At 46.6% G+C, this 19,811-nt stretch overlaps 1 protein-coding gene across 10 annotated transcripts in view; it reads left to right on the forward strand.

Annotated features, from left to right (window-relative positions):
* Positions 1-18,396, forward strand: part of Sugp2 (SURP and G-patch domain containing 2) — a 32,513-nt gene extending 14,117 nt beyond the window's left edge. For 3 of the 10 annotated variants that reach the window (XM_046437326.2, XM_046437327.1, XM_046437329.2), the window contains exons 5-10: positions 4,267-4,754; positions 6,953-7,064; positions 8,334-8,857; positions 10,527-10,588; positions 14,299-14,435; positions 15,144-18,396. In XM_046437326.2, the coding sequence (XP_046293282.1) occupies positions 4,267-4,754; positions 6,953-7,064; positions 8,334-8,857; positions 10,527-10,588; positions 14,299-14,435; positions 15,144-15,264 (1,444 nt within the window). In that variant the 3' untranslated portion in view covers positions 15,265-18,396. The remainder of the gene's footprint in view (positions 1-4,266; positions 4,755-6,952; positions 7,065-8,333; positions 8,858-10,526; positions 10,589-14,298; positions 14,436-15,143) is intronic. The other 7 variants (XR_009226075.1, XR_006850250.2, XR_009226076.1 and 4 more) reach the window with 7 other exon arrangements.
* The last annotated feature ends 1,415 nt before the right edge of the window (positions 18,397-19,811 follow it).

Here is a 19,811-nt window from a genome sequence, read left to right on the forward strand (position 1 = left end):
TCCTGGTTTAGTCTAAAAATATGTATAGGCATGCTTAACCACTGAGCAACATCCCCAACCCTTTTTAAATATTTTATTTAGATACAGGGTCTCACTAAGTTGCTTAGGGCCTCTCTAAGTTGTTGAGGCTGACTGTGAACTCACAATCCTCCTGCCTTAGCCTCCTGAGCCGTGGGGATTACAGGAATGCGCCATCCTGCCCGGCTCCTCTTTCTCATAGTAACTTTCTTCACCAATGTTAGCTCTGTTTGTTGAGATTGGTGCCTCTCCTTATGTTGGTTTTCCTTAACTATTAGATCCCTAGTTCAATATTTATTTCTGATTTTACACCCTACCCTGAATTAAGGATTGTAGCAGATCTGCCTCAAAAAATAGTTTATAAGTATTCAACCAGCTAGTGTTTATTGGTAATATGCATAGAATAATACAAAGTATACAGGGGCCTAAGTGTTTATTTAATTAAAAAATATTTTCTGGGTACAGTGGCATGTGCTTATGTTCTAGCTACTCAGGAGTCTGAGGCAGAAGGATTGAACCTGGGGTGCTTTACCACTGAGCTACATTCTTGGTCCTTTTAATTTTTATTTTGAGACAGGATCTCACGAAATTGAGGCTAGCCTTGAATTTATGATCCTCCTGCCTCAACTTTTTGAGTCACTGGGATTATAGACATGTGCCACTATGCCTATAATTCTTAAATTTAAAAACAGTAACCAAAAAAAAAAATCAATTCATGATACTGGGACAATTAGGTTATTTGGGGATTTTTAACTTTTAAATTATATGCTTATCTCACTCAATACATGAGGTCATGCCCATCCTGTATTTCTGTTGCTCTTTCTTGACTTATTACAAATGGGATTTTGCTTGCTCTCCTCTCAGCATTTGTTTGCAGAATTCTTTTTGAGGAATTTCTTTCTTTTCATTTTTTTCTTTTTCTTTTTTTTTTTTTTTTTTTGTTATTTTGAGATAGAGTCTTGCTAAGTGCCCCAGGTTGGTGTCAAACTTGTGATACTCCTGCCTCAGCCTCCCAACTAGCTGGGATTATAGGCATGTATCACCACAACCAGCTTGTTTGAGTAATTCTTAGCCTCTGATCAGAGAATTCCCTTGTTGTTAGGTCTCAAATCAATTACAGTCATCCTTCAATATCCACAAGGGACTGGTTCCAAGATCCCACATGCATACCAAAATCTGGGAAGATTGAGTCCCTCGTATACAATGGTGTATTTGCGTGGTATCTGTACACATCTTCCCATATACTTTAAATCATTTTTAAATGACTTTTAATGTCTAATGCAGTATAAATGCTGTGCACATAGTTGTCATATTCTGTTGTTTAGGTATTGACAAGAAAAAGTTTGTTCATGTATAGTAAGGACACGATTGCTTTTTCTTTGCTTGAGTATTTTTGATCCACCATTGGTTGAAACCAAGGATGAAGGTTACTGGCTATGATTGGTTCTTTTTATTGGTTAGGGTATGAAAGGGTCAGATTCCAGGAAACAGGCTATCATTATCTCTGTCTCTGAGGGCCAGCAGAGATTTGACACATCTTTCTAATGGGGAAGGGGCAAGCATGTTTTGCATGTTTTTTCTTGGTGGATCCTTGTGGACAGATCTGGCCACTGCATTCCTATGAGGTCTCAATCTGGTGCAATAAAGTGCAGATACTCAGTGCAGCTTTGCTTTTTCATTTGGAATATCAAGTAGCAAACTTCCCTCTCTTTTTTTTTTTAATATTTTTTTTCCTTTTGTGGTACTAGGGCTGGAACCCCAAGGCCTTGCATGTTAGGCAAGTACTGTACCACTGAGCCACATCCATAGCCCTTTTTATTTTGAGACAGGGTCTGGCTAAGTTTCCCAAGCTGCCCTTGAATCTGCAATACTCCTGCCTTAGATTCCTAAGTGGCTGGGGCTTACAGATATGCACCACTGTGGCCTGCTTGACTTTTTTTTGTGTGTGTGTGTGTGTGTGTGGTGCCAGGGATTGAACCTAGGGCCTTGTGCATTCGAGGCAGGCACTCTACCAACTGAGCTATATCTCCAGCCCTAAAATAGGCTTTGTGTTAGATGATTTAGCCCAACTTTACACTAGTAGAAGCTATGATGTTCAGTAGGTGGGGGAGGGTATTAAATGCATTTTCATCTTATGATATTTTCAACTTGATGGATTAATTGGGGTGTAACTCGCACGCAAGTATCTAGAAGCATCCTAAGAAAGAGAACTCACACAGGCCACATTGGGACAAAGTAGAAACTTTGAGACCAGCAACAACTGAAATAGGCATCTAAGTAACTTTTTTTTTTATACTGTGGATTGAATCTAAGAGCACTTTACTGAATGACATACTCAACCCTTTTCCTTCCTTCCTTCTTTCCTTATTTAATTTTTTTTTTTTTTTTTTTTTTTTGGTACTGAGGATTGAATCCAGGTCCTTGTGCATGGTATAGCTCTACTAACTGAGCTATACTCCCAGCCCACCTTTTTTTTTTTTTTTTTTTTTTTTAATAGGATCATACTAGGTTGCTGAGGCTGGCCTCGAACTTGCAATCCTCCTGCCTTAGCCTCCTGAGTAGCTTGGATTATAGTTGTACACACCACATCCAGCTTTGAAGTAACTTTTGAGTGAGGAAGTATTCAGAACTGAAATGAGAGACAGTTTAGCAGGAAGCAACAGAGGAAGCATACTAAATGTAGCCACAGTGCTTAGCAGAAATTGACTTTAGGTGTGTTTATTAGAAATAAGGAGTAGACATAAAAAGCATTCAGCCAATGGAGCTAGAAGGAAAATGATTAAACAAACTGAGACACTAAAGAGGAAGGATTAACAGAGGTAAGATGCTAATGAATAAAAAACAGTATATAATGCTTTAAAAAATACATACATATAGCCAGGCAGCATGCTGGCTCACATCTATAATCTAGCTACTCAGGAGGCTGAGGCAGGAGGATTGAAAGTTTGAGACCTGCCTGGGCAATTTAGTGAGACCCTGTCTCAAAATAAAAACAAGAAGGGATAGGAATGTAGCTCACTGATAAAGAGTGCTTGCCTAGCATGCACAAGACCCTGGGTTCAATCCCCACTACTGCAAATGAAAGAAAAAAATTATACATGATACCTGAGGGTTCCACATTCACAAATGCAAGTAACTGCTGATCAGCTATATTCAGAAAAAAAAACACATGGTGTCTGTCTAGAACATATGCAGATTTTGTTTTCTTGTTATTCTTCCATACATAATACAGTTATAATAACCATTTGCACAGAATTTACTTTGCATTAGATAGATAGTCTAGGTCATCTAGATATGATTTAAAATCTACAGGAGGATTGTGTGTAGGTTCTATGCTAATTCTGTCATTTTAAAGGGGCTTGGACATCCAGAGGTGTCTGTAGAGGTTCAGGAGCCAATCCCCTGTGCATATTGAAGGACAAAGTATATCAAATGTGAAAATCCCTCTCAATACCCTCTTCTGTCCTCCAGAGCTCATTATTAAATTTGCTTTATATTCTTTCAAACTATATGACAAAAGCAAATTTACACGGGCATGGGTATGTGTACACAGCAGTTTCAGATGACATAGCTATTCTTTAGCTTGCCATTCTCATTGACATATTACAGGTATCTTTCTGTCAGTACACATGTAGCTAGGCCTTCTCTCTCTCCCCCTCCTCCCATCCCCACTTTTTTTTTCCAGTACTGTAGATGGAACTCAGGGCCTAACACATGCTAGGTCAGAACTCTACCCCTGAGCCACACCCCTGGCCCCAGCCTTCTGATTTCCATACTGTTCTCAGCATTATGACCCTGCCATATGATTTCGTAGCTGGGGCACATGCTTCCTTGTTAGTTCTCTCATAGGTCTTGTCATACCTGCCTTACTGGTATAGTTGAAAGCTCACCAAGCACTCTGCCTGGCTAGACCACTGCTGCCACAGTGTTGGTAGTATAGTGTGGTGTCAGCCCCACAGTTTCTGTGGCTCCAGGGTGACTGGTTTGTATTGCAAAGCCCTATAAGCTGTGAGAGTCTTCAGATGACAGAAATTAAGAAAAACTCAACCAGTGCTCGTCAAGACTCCTGACTGTTCAGTGATCACTCTGGGCAGGGGAGGGGCCCCAGGCCCTTTTCTGGGTCCTCAGTGAAGCCACAACGAGGTCCTCAGAAAGCAGAGGACAGCAGGGAGGCTGCCACTTAGAAAGGCTTTGCAGAAATGTGTGGTGTTTTCACAAATGTCTTGCTATGCCTGTCTTGTTGCATAGGTTTTTGTCTGATGAAAATAGTCTGGAATATAAGTATTATAAGCTGAAGTTAGCAGAGACCCAGCGGATGAGCCAGACCTTGCAAGGAACCGACCGGAAGCCAACATCTGCCGAGTGTGCAGTGCGGGCCATGCTGTATGCCCAGGCAGTACGGAACCTCAAAAAAAGACTGCTTCCCTGGCAGCGTCGGCGGATCCTTCGTGCTCAGGGACTCCGGGGCTGGAAGGCAAGGAGAGCAACCACTGGGACCCAGACCCTCCTGTCGTCAGGCACCAGGCTAAAACATCATGGTCGGCAGGCTGCAGGCTCCTCACAGGCAAAGTCATCCCTACCAGATGGAAACAGTGCTGCCAAGGACTGCCCACCAGACCCAGCCAGACACTCTCCTCAGGACCCCAGCCCAGAAGCCTCAGGCCCATCCCCTAGACCAGTAGAAATGGATGTCTCTGAAACCCCTCACACCTCCTCTCCCAGCCCATCTGCTGACGGTGGGTATTCATTCACTCCTGATCCCCTTCTGTAGACCCCAGTCCCTACTCTCATCTTCAGGGGTCTTCCTAGAACTAGGGGCAATGTAGATTACTCAGTGGCCTGGACAGTGTGGGAAGCAATGGCTACAGGGATCTGGACAGGACAGGCACACATGGAGGCACTTTCTTCTCTGCTTCTCTAGAGGGCCCAGAGTGAGTCTGTCATCATCTTCTCTTCCTCTCCTGAGGGTGGAACTTTGGTGCTCCCCAGCAGGGTCCTGATACTGGGTCCTCTGTACCTGTGATTCCGTCTCTTTCTTTTTTTTTTTGGTACCAGAGATTGAACTCAGGGGCACTCGACCACTGAGCCACATCCCCAGCCCTATTTAGAGACTCACTGAGTTGCTGTGGCTGAATTGCTAAGGCTGGCTTTGAACCTTTGATCCTCCTGCCTCAGCCTCCTGAGCCGCTGGGATTACAGGCGTGTGCCACCATACCCAGCTTGTGATTCCATTTCTTCCTCTGTTTCTTTCTCTTCTTTTCTTTTTTTTTTTTTTTTTTTTTGTGTGTGTGTGTATGTAAGTGTGTAGTGCTGAGCATTGAACCCAGGACCTTGTGCATGTGAGGCAAGCACTCTACCAACTCTACCACAGCCCTCTGTGATTCCATTTCTTACTACTGTCGTCCCTCAGTTCCTCTCGGGGAATTGGTTCCCCGGCCTCCTAAAGAAACCAAAATCCACTATTGTTCAAGTCTCTTTTATAAAACAGTAGTATTTGCATAGAATCTGTGCACATCCTCTCACAGACTTTAAATCATCCCTGGATTACTTGTAGTACTTAATACAACATAAATGCTACATAAATAGTTGTTACATTATTTATGGAACATGAAAAAGAAAAATCAGTAATTTCTTCACTACAAAAGCAATTTTTTTCTGAGTATTTTGGTTGATTTTTTTTTTTTTTTAACTCCCATAGTACATTTATTTAGTTAATTAATTATTGCCAGGGATTGAGCCCAGAGGCACTTAGCCACGGAGCCACATCCCTAGCCCTTTTTGTATTTTGAATCAGGGTCTAAGTGCTTAGCTAAGGTCTTGCTAAGTTGCCAAGGTTGGCTTTGAACTTGATCCTGCTTCAGCCTCCCAAGCCATTGGGGATGATAGGCATGCGTCACCATACCTGGCTCTTTTTATTTATTTATTTATTTATTTTTAATATATTTTTTTAGGTATTGATGGACCTTTATTTTTCCATGCGGATTGAAGATTAAACCCAGGGCCTCGCACATACTAGGCGAGCGCTCTCCCACTGAACCACAACCCCAGCCCTTTTTTATTTTTTTTATATTGAGACAGGGTCTTGTTAAGTTGCCAGGGCTGGTCTTGAACTTGCAATCCTTCTGCCTCAAACTTCCAAGCATCTTGGATTACAGACATGTGCACCCATGTCCAACTTGAGTGTTTTTAATCTGCATTTGGTTAAATCCTTAGAAGCAGAACCAGCAGGGGCCATCTGTATATCCTTGACTCCCTTGATATTCTGGACTGCCTTTGTCTCTCATTCTGCCTCTTCTTCACCAAGACCTCTGTAGTACTGTGCTGAGGGCTAGTTGACATCCCTGGCTTCTGAGTTGAGTAACAACCCCTTCTGTTTCTCTTAGTCCCCATTAAGCCTTACTGTCTCTCTGTATAATGAGGCTTAATTGCAGGTGGTAATACTCTAATCTCTTATATTCTCTGCCTATCGCTTTGTCACAATAAAACTATACTGTGGCTGTACACATGAGGCTTCTATTATTCCTTAGTATCTGGTAAGCTGGGCTTGCATATGTGACTGTGGTCAGTATTAGGGTTGTCTGGGGCTGGGGACTGAAGTAACAGGGGTGTCTGGGCCACATACCCACAGCAGCCAGACCCAGGTATGCTCACCTGATTGACAGGGCAGGGCTCCAGGAGAGACAGTGGATGCTTGAGGCCTCCAAGGCCTAGATTGTAATTGGCAGGTGACACTTCTGCCATATCTTGTCAACCATTTCTAAAATGGGCGGGGAGGGGATCTCCTGTTCAACAGAGTTGCAGAGTCACTTGGCAAAGGGCAGAGTACAGGGAGAGACATAGGGCCATTTTTACAGTCAGTTTTCACTGCTCCACAATGTTTATGTAGGAAGTAGCAGCAGCTCAGAAGCCATGACAGGTCCCTTATGTTTTGTAGTTGACATGAAGACCATGGAGACTGCAGAGAAACTGGCCAGATTTGTTGCTCAGGTGGGACCAGAGATTGAGCAATTCAGCATAGAAAACAGCACCGATAACCCTGACCTGTGGTATGTACCCCCAATCTCATTACCACCCAAGGATTGAACCTAGGGCTTTGCACAGGCTAGGCATGTGTTTACTACCACTGAACTACATCTATAGCCCGTTTTGTTTTGAGACAGTGTCTCACTAAGTTGCCCAAGCTGGCTTCAAATTTGTTATCCTCCTGCCTCAGCCTCCTCAGTCACTGGGGATATAGGCATGTGCCTCTATACCTAGGCCTAAATTTTTTTCTAGAAAGCTGTCTGGTTGTTCCACACCATTCACTGAAAACACTACCTCTATTACAGTAATTTTAGAGGCCATATTCATCAGATCCCATGTTTCAGGGCTTTCTAGTATATTCTGTTGGTCTGCCATATGGACTACTTGGCTCTTTCACCCTCACAAAGGCAGTTATGACATCTTATAGTATTTGATGAGGTACCCTTGTTGGTATTGTATTTTCCCAGATAGTCTAATGTATTTATTTATTTTTAATGAATATTAAAATCCTCTTGTCCTAATCCAGGGAAAATTGTTTTTATTGGGATGTTTATACATTAATTGGGGGAGAACTGGCATCTTTTTAGAGTTGAGTTATCCTATCCAGAAAAAAGGGTTGTCTTTCCTTTGATCCAGGTGGACTTTGTTCCTTTGGGGTGTTACATTTTCATATCAGCCACAGCCCCACAACTATGATTAAGGTCAGAGGTGACCACTAGACTGAGAAGCCTCATGGCCATGTCCATCTGCTGTGCTGCAGGACTCAGTGGAGGAGCTTTGCAATGATAAGCCCTCTCTGAGGCCTGCCTCACAGCTGTTTAGAGCTTGGGTCTCTGCAGTAGCGGTGTAGTGTTTCTTGGCACATTTCCACGTCTCATAGCTCAAGAGTGTGAGAAGAACCAGAGATCAGAATGCATATGTGGAGGCCGAGAGAGGCCAGTGAAGTAACCAGAAAGGATGAGGTGTTGTCCGTGTCAGATCTCCTGGCTGCAGCATCAAAGCTGGTTCTATCATCCTCCTTAGTTGTCTACAAATTCCTTGTTCCTTCACCTCCTTCCCCTGAAAAGCAGTTAGGCCTCTTAGGTTTTTGGTTCCTTTGCTAAGTTACTAGTTCTTATCACTTTATCTCATTGAGAAGCTGCACCATCAAACCACAGCTGTGACAGAAGAGGCCTGGTAGTTCATTCTGTTTTCTCACCCCCAGCTTCATTGTATTCATCCCAGAATGTTTTAGCAAATAAAAATGTTTAAAGGTATCCTCTGGTTAATAGTGTATTTCATCTGTGTCCCAGGTTCCTACATGACCAAAATAGTTCTGCTTTCAAATTCTACCGGAAGAAAGTGTTTGAACTGTGCCCATCTATTTGTTTTACATCATCACCCCTCAGCCTTCAGGCCAGCATGGGTGGCGAGAGTGCAGACTCTCAGGAGAGCCCCTTAGACCATGCGGAAAGGGAAGGAGAGTTAGAGGATGAGCACCCTCAGCAGGAGGCTGAGCTGGAGAGCCCAGAGGTGATGCCCGAGGAGGAAGAAGAAGAGGAGGAAGAGGATGAGGAGGATGAAGGGGGAGAGGAGGCCCTTGCTCACAGAGCCTCCAGGCCGGGAGTAAGAGCTGACAAGTCTGAGGGCTCTGAGGGAAGCCCCCCTGCTGATGGCCTCCCTGGCGAAGGTGCTGAGGATGACCCAGCCGGAACTCCTGGCTTGTCACAGGCCACCTCCGGCACCTGCTTTCCGCGGAAGAGGATCAGCAGCAAATCACTGAAAGTTGGCATGATTCCAGCTCCCAAGAGGGTGTGTCTCATACAGGAGCCACAAGGTGAGTGCCTCCCTATGACAGCACAGTTCTTGCTTTAGAGACCGTGAAAGGTATTGGAGATATTGCCTGACCATTTCTGAAGAATCTACTGGCCCTCAGCCATAGCTCAGCTGCATAATTGACCCATACTTACCACCTTTATGGTGACCTCAGTAGGACACCACCTCCCAAATATCCACCCTCAGAGGCCTGTGTGAGAGCCCCAAAGTGTCCAATATTGCATGGAGTTCTCTGATTTTGTGTTTTTTTTATGTTTTGTTTTTTTCCAATGCTGGGAATCAAGCCCAGGGCCTCATGAATGCTGAGAGCACGCCCTGCTACTTAACTTTAACCCCAGCCCTTGTCTTGTGATTTTAATCTAAAATAATTTCATCTATTTTGAACACCGTTCCATAATGCCAATGCAAAACCTGTTTCCAAGTTGGTCTGAAGTTATTGTTTCTTCATTAGGCTATGGCTTCCAGCACTCCATGAACTGCTAGCTATCTCTGTTAATGCCCAGAGTCCATTGGGAGGAGCCCTGACTTTGGGCCTGGGTCCTCCAGCCTTGTGGACTCCCTTGGGGAGTAGCCTGCCTTCTGGTTCCCAGAAGTTCCGGGGTAGTGATATCTGCTCCCTGAAGTGACAGTGACGCGGGAGGGCAGAGGATACTGTTCACAGCTAGCTATCACAGCTACCTCTGTGTGAGACCATCACATTCACAGGCAGCAGTGCCCTTTGGGAGCAGTCCTGGTATTTGTTTGACATTGCAGTGGACTGCTAATTGTTCCACCATAACCCTTCCATCCTGTAGAACTTCTGTAGATGGCGACCCAGCATCAGAATGCTTGTCAAATATGTCTCACCTGGGGGAAGGTGGCATTCTTTGTTTTTCTTTTGGATGCTGTCTGTTCTTTGGGAGGTCAATGAAATAAAACTGGCTTGCTGATCTTCCGTTATCAAAAATAGTAATAGTGTGGGGCTGGGGATATGGCTCAAGCGGTAGCACGCTCGCCTGGCATGCGTGTGGCCAGGGTTCGATCCTCAGCACCCCATACAAACAAAGATGTTGTGTCCACCAAAAAAACTAAAAAATAAATATTAAAAAAAAATAGTGTGATTAATAGTCCATATGAAAAGCATGATTTTTATTAGAAAGTTTCAGATGGACTTTAAATCCTTACCAGTGGAATAGTTGCAGAGAAATTGAGAGGGCAGTTTTGCAAATAGTTCATTTGCTGAAGGAAAGCATTCCTGTGATATTTAGGGGTGGGGCTCAGTGGTAGAGTACTTGCCTACCATGCAAGTACCATCCCCAGCACTGCCAAACAAAAATAAAAAAAATGTCCTGTGGTCATGGAAGATAATCTACATAGCAAGTCATTTGTTAGAAATGTGGGAGTTTTTATGTTTGAGTAGACTTTTTCAAAGTGATACACCTCTTAGTTGAACCTTTTGCTATGGGCCAAGTTGCTGACTCTGGACACATCCAGCCTCTACCCTTGCTATATGGGTCATGGCCATTGTTGAAAGGAGCCAGGATGCAGCAGCCACTATCAGGGCACCTTCTATTATCAGAGAAGCTGGGAGCCAAAACTCCATAACAAATTGTCTCCTTATAAGGAAATTGAGGAAAGTGTATGTATGTATGTATGTATGTATGTACATATATCTTTCTTTTGTCTTTCAGTCCATGAACCAGTTCGAATTGCCTATGATAGGCCTCGAGGTCGTCCCATGTCCAAAAAGAAGGTGAGCTTAACCATTAACAAGTCCTCACTCAGGCAAAACCAAGTACAGTGATAAACTGATAGTCCCAGCTACTCAGGAAGCTAAGAAAGGAGGATTCCTTGAATCCAAGAGTTTGATACCAACCTGAGCAATATAGTGAGACCCCATCTCAAAAAAGAAGTGAGGTAGGCACATGGGCACATGTCTATAATCCTGATGATTGAGGAGACTAAGGCAAGAGGATCCCAAGTTTAAGGACAGCCTCTGCATCTTAGCAAGACCCTGGTCCCCCGCCAAAAAAAAAAAAAGGCAGGGGAAGTAGCTCAGTGGTAATGCTCCCCTGGGTTCAATCCCAAGTAGCGAAGAGAAAAAAAGTAACCAATAGCCGTATTTCACACTGAGATGTTACTAGACAAAATACATCAGAGACTTCTCAGGGGACTTTTTAAACCACCCAAAGTATAGGAGGCTGGTTCTTAGTTTGACAAATGAGACCTGATGGGTGCAGTAAGACTTGAGAGATGAGTAAGATAATGGCCATTGAGAAGTTAAAGCTTCATAGAATGTGGCTGTGATGAAGAGTGTGTGTGTATCTTCTGGAGGAAAAAAAAAAAGTGGGTGTGTGCTCAAAAACAGCTTCCATGCGACAGGTTCCTTCTAGCTATCAGAGGCTAGGCTGCAGCAGGGAGGTCAGCAGTGACAGACATGGGTGTGACTCAGTTGAGGTGGTGCTGTACGTAGAGAAGCAGGTAGGAGGAGATGGGGAATAAAGAGGGATTGGGGGTGTGTCACTGAATCAGAGAAGCCAGGGAAAGTCTCCCTGGCAGGTGTCACTGGCCCAGACCTGGAGGAGGTGAGGAGGAGCCTTCAGAGATCTTAAGAATGCACAGTCTGGACAGAGACCCAGAACAGTCCCAGGCCAGCAATGTAGCAGGAGTGGAGTGACAGGGTGGGGGGACCCAGGTCACATAGGGTCACAAACAGATGTGACCCTATGGCTGGACCTGAGGTCCTGTGCCTGCCTCCTTTTGGTAGGATGTTGGGACCCCCGGTCCATCCTTTTCTGCTTTGGCTCATGCTCTTAGCATTACCCCAGGGATAGCCTAGAGGGCCTCTCCAGAACCCCACACTCCCACACTGTGGCCCTTCTCTGAGGGAGGCCCTTGGGACTTGAGCAGGGTTTTGGGTAGAGACATGCAACTTTGTGGAGAGCAGCCTATGGCATGGGATCCAGGCAGAGCAGAGGCCCCAGGAGGAGGCTCAGACTTAGGACAGTGGGACCAGGTATGAGGTGAGGGAGTGATGAAAAGGTGACAGTGGAGCTGGCAGGACTCTCTGGTGTCTAAATATCGAAGAGCAAAACCCAGGCGTCTAGGTAACCCCAGGGAAATTGGCCTGGGCAGTAAGGAGAATAAAGCTTCCATTTGCTGATGCTCTGGGGCAGAGCATGGGAAAGGGATATGTTCTCCAGATGGAGAGGAGACACATTGCATTGTGTGTGGGTTAGGCAGGTCACCTGGGACGCATGTGGAGCGACTTTGCAGGTTTTTAGCCATCAGGGAGGCAGCACTTTAAGCAGAGCTGAGGGGGTACCTGATGCCTGTTTGTGTTACCTGGGTTAAGGGTACCAACCCAGTGTAGGCACAGCCAGGCCTTGGACGCAGGCATAGCTGGATTCAAGCTCAGTCTCACCACCTATTCTTTGGTAACCTTAGCATGTAACTCCTGAGCCTCAGGCTTACATCTGTAAAATGGGATGGCTACACCTGCCCTGCAGGTAGGAGGTACCGAAAAGTTTAAACAGACCCTCTGCCTACTGGGTGTCCTGCAATCACTGCTCTCTCCTGGGTCTCCCACTGGTGATGGCAGGTGGCCAATAACCACCCCTGCATCTCTTCTCTGTAGCACCTTAGTCCAGCCCCAGGGCGCAGCTTTCTTCCAGCTCTGCAGAAAACTGACCAATATGATTGTTAAACACAAATTAAATGTTCACAAAGATACATCCAGACTAAGCCCACCCTGTTCCTCCCACCAAACCCTCCACCCTCCAGCAGCTTTTCCTAAAAGGGTATAGGCAGGGCTGGATAGACCCCCATTTCTCATCCCAGCAGCTGTATTCTACCTCCTCCATTCTACAGGTCACATCCTGGTGGTGAGGGACCTCCCCGTGCTGGCAGCTCCCACCTGGTGTCTTTGCCATACTGTTTGCCACCCTCTTCATGTCCCAGCTCATCTTTCCTGCCTCCCCTCCTTGACACCCTGCAGAGACTTCCTTGCAGTGTGGAAATGCAGCCTGCGTAGCATCACTTGAGCTCACACACATATGCCAACCCTGCTGCTTGATATCTTAGGGATATACCTTGGTGTCTGTGAACTCAGCTCCTCTCCAGGTTGTTTTGTCCCCTCTAGGGTGAGAGCACTACACACCGTGCTCCTTGCCTGGCTCTCCTCTCCCTCTTTCCCTGACCTGAGGTCCTGTGCCTGCCTTCCTTTGGTAGGATGTTGGGACCCCTGGTCCAGCCTTTTCTGCTTTGGCTCATGCTCTTAGCTTTACCCCAGGGATGGCCAGAGGGCCTCTCCAGAACCCCATAGTCCCAATATTGGGGAAGCTGATATTCCTGGGCACCTCCATGCACATGACTAGTGGTGACTTGGTCTTTGAATCGAGCCTCCTGAGGCCTGTGTTATAGGTGGATAAACTATTGAGGGCTGACCACCCGCTAGGCCCTAAGATCACAGGACTCAACCTGTCACCCAGGATCATCCAGCCCTCTCCTAGTTGCTCCCATACCTGTTCCAAAATCAGATCTTCTCTGCTATCCCCAGTATCAGTTGCCTCTGTCTTCCTCAAGATCATTGAGGATACTACTTAATGTAGCTTGCTACCTCCTCCTTTCTTCTATCTTTCCTTCTCTTCCCTCCTTCCTTCTCTCCCTCTCCAGAGCAGTCTCTCCAGTTAATTCAGTGAATATCTTTAAAGAGGGAGAAAGGGGAATAGCACACACAGGGTAATGTCCTAAGCTACCCATCTAGGTTACTTTAATAAGAGTGATTGGAAATTCCTTCTTCAGCCTCACTGGCTCCTCCTCCAGAGGGAGGGGCTGGTCTGGGGGCTTTTAACCTCCCCAGGTCTCTACCCTGTGGCCTGAGGGTACTCAACCTCCCCACCATCCATAATGCACTTCTTAGGCCCTGTTCTTCACAGTGCCAGCTCTTGGCAAGTTCTGTTTAATGCTAGACGTGGACCTTGGCACCCAAGTAGAAACAGCCCTGGGAAAGACAAAGACAGGGAAGGTGGGGTAGCAAGTAAATGAAGCCAAGGGTGGCAGGTGGAAAGGGCAGAAGAGCTGATTTCCCCACTGCCTCTCTGGCCCCCTCCTGTGTCAAGGCCTATCCCTTGGTGCCCCTTGCTCTGGAGTGTGCTTTCTGATCCCTTAACCCCAGGACCTGACATCTGTTTCTGTGGTTTTCCTCAGTCTTAGCAGTGGCCAGGCCCCAGAGCCAGATGCCAGTTCTGTCTCACAAGGGCATGTCCCCTTAGGCCCCTACCCTTTAGAAGTCCCACCTGTTGTGTATGTTACAGGAAGCCAGGAGATGACTGGGGTTTGATCATCCTGGGAAGTGACAAGGGAATAGGGAGGACACTGGGAGTGTCAGGTGCAGCTCAGAATGGACTCTGGCTCCAGGCACTTTCCTGCAGTCCACATGCCCAGCTCTTTCTTTTTCCTCAGAAACCCAAAGACTTGGACTTCGCCCAGCAGAAGCTGACTGACAAGAATCTGGGCTTTCAGATGCTGCAAAAGATGGGCTGGAAGGAGGGCCATGGTCTGGGCTCCTGCGGGAAGGGCATCCGGGAGCCCGTCAGCATGTACGTGGCACAGACTTGCAGCCCCCACAGGTGGACAAGGTCAAGCCCTAAAGCCTTTGGCCTGCAGCCTGAGTCTTGGTTCCTCTCATGTTGAAAATGGCTTAAAGTTGGCAGCTGGGTTTTTGGTTTGGGGGTTTGTTTGGTTTTGGTTTTGATTACTTTGTTTTTTGTTTTGTTTTGAAACAAAAGGAGCCTTCAAATGAGAATTAACTATTTATATACATACCTTCACATGGCTCCTTCCTGTATCTGTGTAGACCATTCAGCTGCTTCTTGGCCCTAGTCATTTCAGCCCCGTTTATTATGGTCATAAAAGCTGAGTGGTGTTTTGGGGTACATATGCCTTAGAATCACACTCCCTTCCAAGGGAAACAGGTCCACCAGGATGGGAAAACGTAGACCCAGAGTTTATGAGACCCTCCTCATAACGTCCAGAGGGCATCTCATTTACTGCTGAGATAGCTTCTGTGGGGTAAGGTGATTTACTGGGACCAGGGTTTCCGGGCACCTTGAGGTGGCTAGTACTCTTGAGAATGAGTGAGTGCTCCTGGTTTTCCATTCTTTGTTATTTTGATTTTCCTTTTCTTTTGATGTCTTTGTATGTGTCCTGCATTTCTGTGTCCCACTACCACTCCAGCCCATATTCCAGGCTCTGCATCCCAAGCTCTGGGCTCAGGTGCACAACTAATCTTCCATTTTACTTCTTAGGGGAACTGCCTCAGAAGGGGAGGGCTTGGGTGCCGAAGGGCAGGAGCATAAAGAAGACACATTTGACGTGTTCCGTCAGAGAATGATGCAGATGTACAGACACAAACGGGCCAACAAATAGGTATGTGTGAGAGCCAGTGCATGAGGACTTCTGCCCACGCTCACATCCTAGTGTGTAACATTTCCCCCAGAAAGGCTGATGTTCCCCACTTCCTCAAAAGCGGACAATCATAAAATTCTGTGAAGATAATAAAAGGGTCTTTGGATGTGGATGTGTCCCACTTCTTCCCTTCCAGGTTTGCTGGAGCAACGAGCTTCACACTAGCTAAGGTGTGGCCAGCCTGTCTCATGGACTGTGCCTCATGGCCTGACCACCCTGGCAGTAGCTTCTGTGCTGGGCTCTGAGGACATGCATGCAGGCTGTTCCTTGCCAGTTCACATGGGACCAGGCTGCCTCTGGCCTCTCTCTTGCTCTACTTTTCTCTCACAGATGACAGCCACCTGCCACATAATGCAGCCAGGACACGGACTGTTCCCTAGTCAGGAGTGGCCTTGCTATCCGGAAGTATAAGGACGAACGTGGAAGCCAAAACCACAGGGAGCAGCAGTTGGCCACATCCTTTTTTTGAGGGTCTTCAAATCCTTTCTCTTCCAAAGGGCCTTGGGCCTTTAAATCTCATACTCTTTCTTTAGTTACCCTTCACCCATGACTTCCCAACTCTCAGTTTTGAACAAAATCGTTCTCTTCCTGACTAGATCAGAACCACTGATGAGAAAGATAAACCTTGAAGCCGCAATTACTCTTAAACCATCATCCTGCCCTGGATCTGCCTGGAGCCCAAGTACGGTGTGGTGTGTACGTGAAAACCAACATCTGCAGTCTCTGGGGTGGAGGTTTCCAACGCCAGCCTGCCTTTCTTTTAAAGAAAAACAGAATGACCATTCTCAATACACTTTTTGCCTTTCCTCTCTCTTCCAAATGCTTTCCGCATCAAGTCCTCTCCAAGTCTGTCTTGGTTCCTCTCCAAAAGATGGCACTGCCCAAAAGTACTTTGGCCTGTTAAGTGCAGTGGACCCAGCTCCATGGTTAAATTGCTGGCACAGGGGTCATTGCTGTCCTGGAGCACCAAAGGCCATGCAGACACAAGTGCAGATTGTGCTTTCCTGCCCCCCAGAATTTTATCTAGGGATACAGATTGGTAATCTCCAGGTCTACACTCTGATACTAAAGCTGAATGGAGATCTCTGAACAGTTCAGATACTTGCTTTATTGAACATATTAATGGCATTTTATCTCTTTAAAAATCCTGAGACTTCACCAGTTTTTAGCAACAGTCTAATATAGCTATATTCAGTGGGGAGTAATCATTAAACAGATATGAAATTTCTCCCAAATGTATGTGTGACTAGAATCCACAAAGGAAACAGGATATACTTGGTATTTTTGGATTTGATTTTCCCCCCATGCTGAGAATGGAAACCAGGGCTTTGCACATGCTAGGCAAGTGTACTACCATCAAGCTACATCTCCCAACCTTATAATTTTTTATATTGAGACAGGGTCTCACTGAGTTGCCCAGGCTGGCCTTGAATTTGTGATCTTCCTGCCTCAGCCTCCCAAGTAGCTGAGATTACAGGTGTGCACCACTGCACCTAAGCCACTGGATTTTTTTTAAGTGCATATGGAGTCTTCCCCACAAAGGGCCAAGAGGCTATAAATTCTCCAAGACTTCATCTGTTACGTGTGCAGCAATGTAAAGAATTGTTGTCTTAGAACTTTTGTAAAGAACAGAAAGACTGCTCTCAGAAGATTGGCTCTGCAGCTGTTTGCTATTTCAAGAAGGTAATTGTGCAGAACTTTCCAGATTCCTCAACACTCTCCTACTTGTAACTCCATGTGGAATGCTCAGACTGGGGGCATCTCAACCCTTCTTCATAAAGCAGCAGTTTTGAACTTTTAAATGTGTGCTAAAATCTGGAAAATTTGGAATCCTGCTGACACCCAGCGGTTGGGTTACCCAGCAACAATTAGGGTGTCAGCCACAGAGCCGAGATTCAGGACTGTGAGGAATCCTTGCTTTCTGAAAGCCACAGCCCTCCCAGGCTGTGCTCCTACCTCTGGGTTCTGTCTGGCCCTACTGTCCCCACTCCATGCTGCTTCTCTTCATGGCAGGTGCGGTCCCTGGGGCCTGCTTGCTTCTGGTCACTTCTGTTGCTTTGGCAACTGGCAGATCTTTATGGCTGAGGAGGTGCCAGCACTGAGGATGAGCCTCAGTCCAACTCTCAAATAAGCCAGCCTGCAGGGGTGGGGGGGGGCGGTGGGAGGACAGATTTGGGGGACCCCAGGTATGGAGGTTCATCTTCTCTTTTCTATCCTCACCTTTCCAGCAACTTCCATGTTGACCATGGGTCAGGTGAACAGATGGAATTCAAAGCAGGCACTAGTCCATAGAGGCCTCTTGAGAAGTGCTCATTGTCCCTTAGTAGGGCACATTCCCCCACCCCCAGCATGGATATCTAGCTCTTTCTTTCCAGCTTAGCTTTGACTGTTGTGCACACTTTGTCCTAACCTGTTAATTTTAATTTATTAAAAAGCAAAATACAGAGGAATTGCTGGTATGTGAGCTCTGGTCCCGAGCTTCCTGCCACTCCTAGACACATCTCAGTTTGACCTGAGATTATTTCAGTGAGCCTTTGACTAATGTCAAAGTAACAACCATTTCTTGAACCTAAAAAGTCCCATAAATGCTGGGAGGATGCTTTTCCTATAGTTTCATATCAAGGCTGTGAATATGTCCCAGGGAACTTGGGGAATGTGGCTGTGTGTCCTGGTGCTGGGCCAGGGCTAATGCCACTGGACCTCTATTCCTTCCTCTCTCCTCTTCCTCCACCCAGGCTACCATTGCTCTCAGGTCAAGGCCATTCTACAGGGAGGGAGCATTATGTGCAAGCGGGATGTGCAAGTGTGTGACCTTGTCAAAGTCACTGTTTTTTCTGTCATTCTAGTTCCAGGGTCTCTTCCACGAGGACGACAGGCATCCGGAAAGTGCTAACCTGCCACTTTGGGTGCTTACTGTCTCTGACTTGTTTCCATCACTGGAAATCCCATAGACAATGTTAGTGATTTTGGTTCTTGGTAAAATCTAGAAGATGTTTGTGATGTTACCAAATGAAAGTTTTGTTTTTTAAGAACCTAAGAAGTTGTGAATGTTGTCAATCATTTAGCAGTTGCAATAAATGTAGAGGAAACCCAGTTTCCTGTGATCTCAATTGATGTGTTTTTAATCAGACCTATCAGAAGATGGTAACGCGGACATGCTACTGAAGGTATGCTGCTGCCCAGGACCTGCTCTCTGCTGGCCCCAGGACTCTTCCCTCGTGTCTCAGGCTTGCCCCAGTGAGGGGGTCCTTGCATCACCAGGGAAGCAGAGAGATGCCATAGAGCTAGTGGCCAAGCTCTGGGAAGGGGGATCCTGGTCTGTGTGGGGAGTTAATTGCAGAGAGCACAAGCCTTCTGTTGAGGGTGTCAAGGAGTGACAGCTCATGACTCATCAGCCTCACCTAATCCTGGCTTGGGGTTTCAGTTGCAAGAGGTACATTTGGGCCTTCCTTCTATTGAGGAGTGACTTCTAGGGCATGATCAAAGCTACCCACTGTTCCTGTGCCTCCTGATCTCTGTGATTCCTCCCCAACATCCCTTGACCCTTTAGATAAGGAACAAGGGCAGTAGACACAGCAGGAGAGTGAGCCTAGGACTTGCAGGGACCCCTACCTGACTTCAGTGTGATGGCAAGGGGCCAGGCTGAGGGTAGGAGGCAGGTAGTATGCATTTAGGTCCCTGCCAGCAGGTTAGAGACAGACAACAGGGCCATAGGGAGCTGGTGCAGGACACCAGCCCGGTATCATTGAGGACAAGCAAAACCCACAGTTCGATGAGTGTGGTGAATGAGCAGGCCCTTTCCAGGCACCTCTACCCTATCTTGCCTTCAACTCAGACCACCCCATTCAATAGAGAATCAGAGATAGACGGTCCAGGGAAGGAGGGGTAAGTTGCCTCCCCCCCCCCCCGTGCTTGTAGGGGGTTTAAGGGCTCATGTGAGTATCTGAGGATGATGAGTCCCTACTGAGGCTGGAACCACAGTGTTGCCCAACTACCATTCTGCCAGCTGCACAACCCCATAGTATAGATGGGGAAACAGGCCCGGGAAGAGGAAGAGCTGGGTCCCAGGCTACACAGTTGGGGGCCCCTTGATCCTTCAAAACCGTCTTTAGAAGACAGAACCTGCCTCAGTCTCCCATCCAGGTGTGGGCTGGCACCTTGTCACAGCAGGGAGCAACTCTTTGAGAAGAACCACTTCCTACTCCTGAATGTCAAGTGTGGAGGAGCCCTTGTGCTTCCAGGTCACCACTGAAGGAGCTGCACCCCACCCTGCCCCTTGCCCCCTCTCTGCCTGTGGACCTTCGTCCAATCTTCAAGGCCCTTCTTCCATGACCCTCCAGAAAGGCCCAACTGCCCTTCTGGTTTCTCCAGTCCTATTCTTGGCCACCCTGAGCTGGAGCTGTCAACATCCCACTGCCATATGCAGGCTAAAGGCTTCTCTTCTGGGGCTTGAATCTTCTCTTCAGATCCCCCCAGCACTACATTCATGTTTGATGAAAGACAGTGAA

Source organism: Marmota monax, unplaced genomic scaffold, assembly GCF_021218885.2.
Source record: "Marmota monax isolate L192 unplaced genomic scaffold, Marmota_monax_Labrador192_F-V1.1 WCK01_AAM20220418_F8-fsc00021, whole genome shotgun sequence".
Classification (NCBI taxonomy): domain Eukaryota; kingdom Metazoa; phylum Chordata; class Mammalia; order Rodentia; family Sciuridae; genus Marmota; species Marmota monax.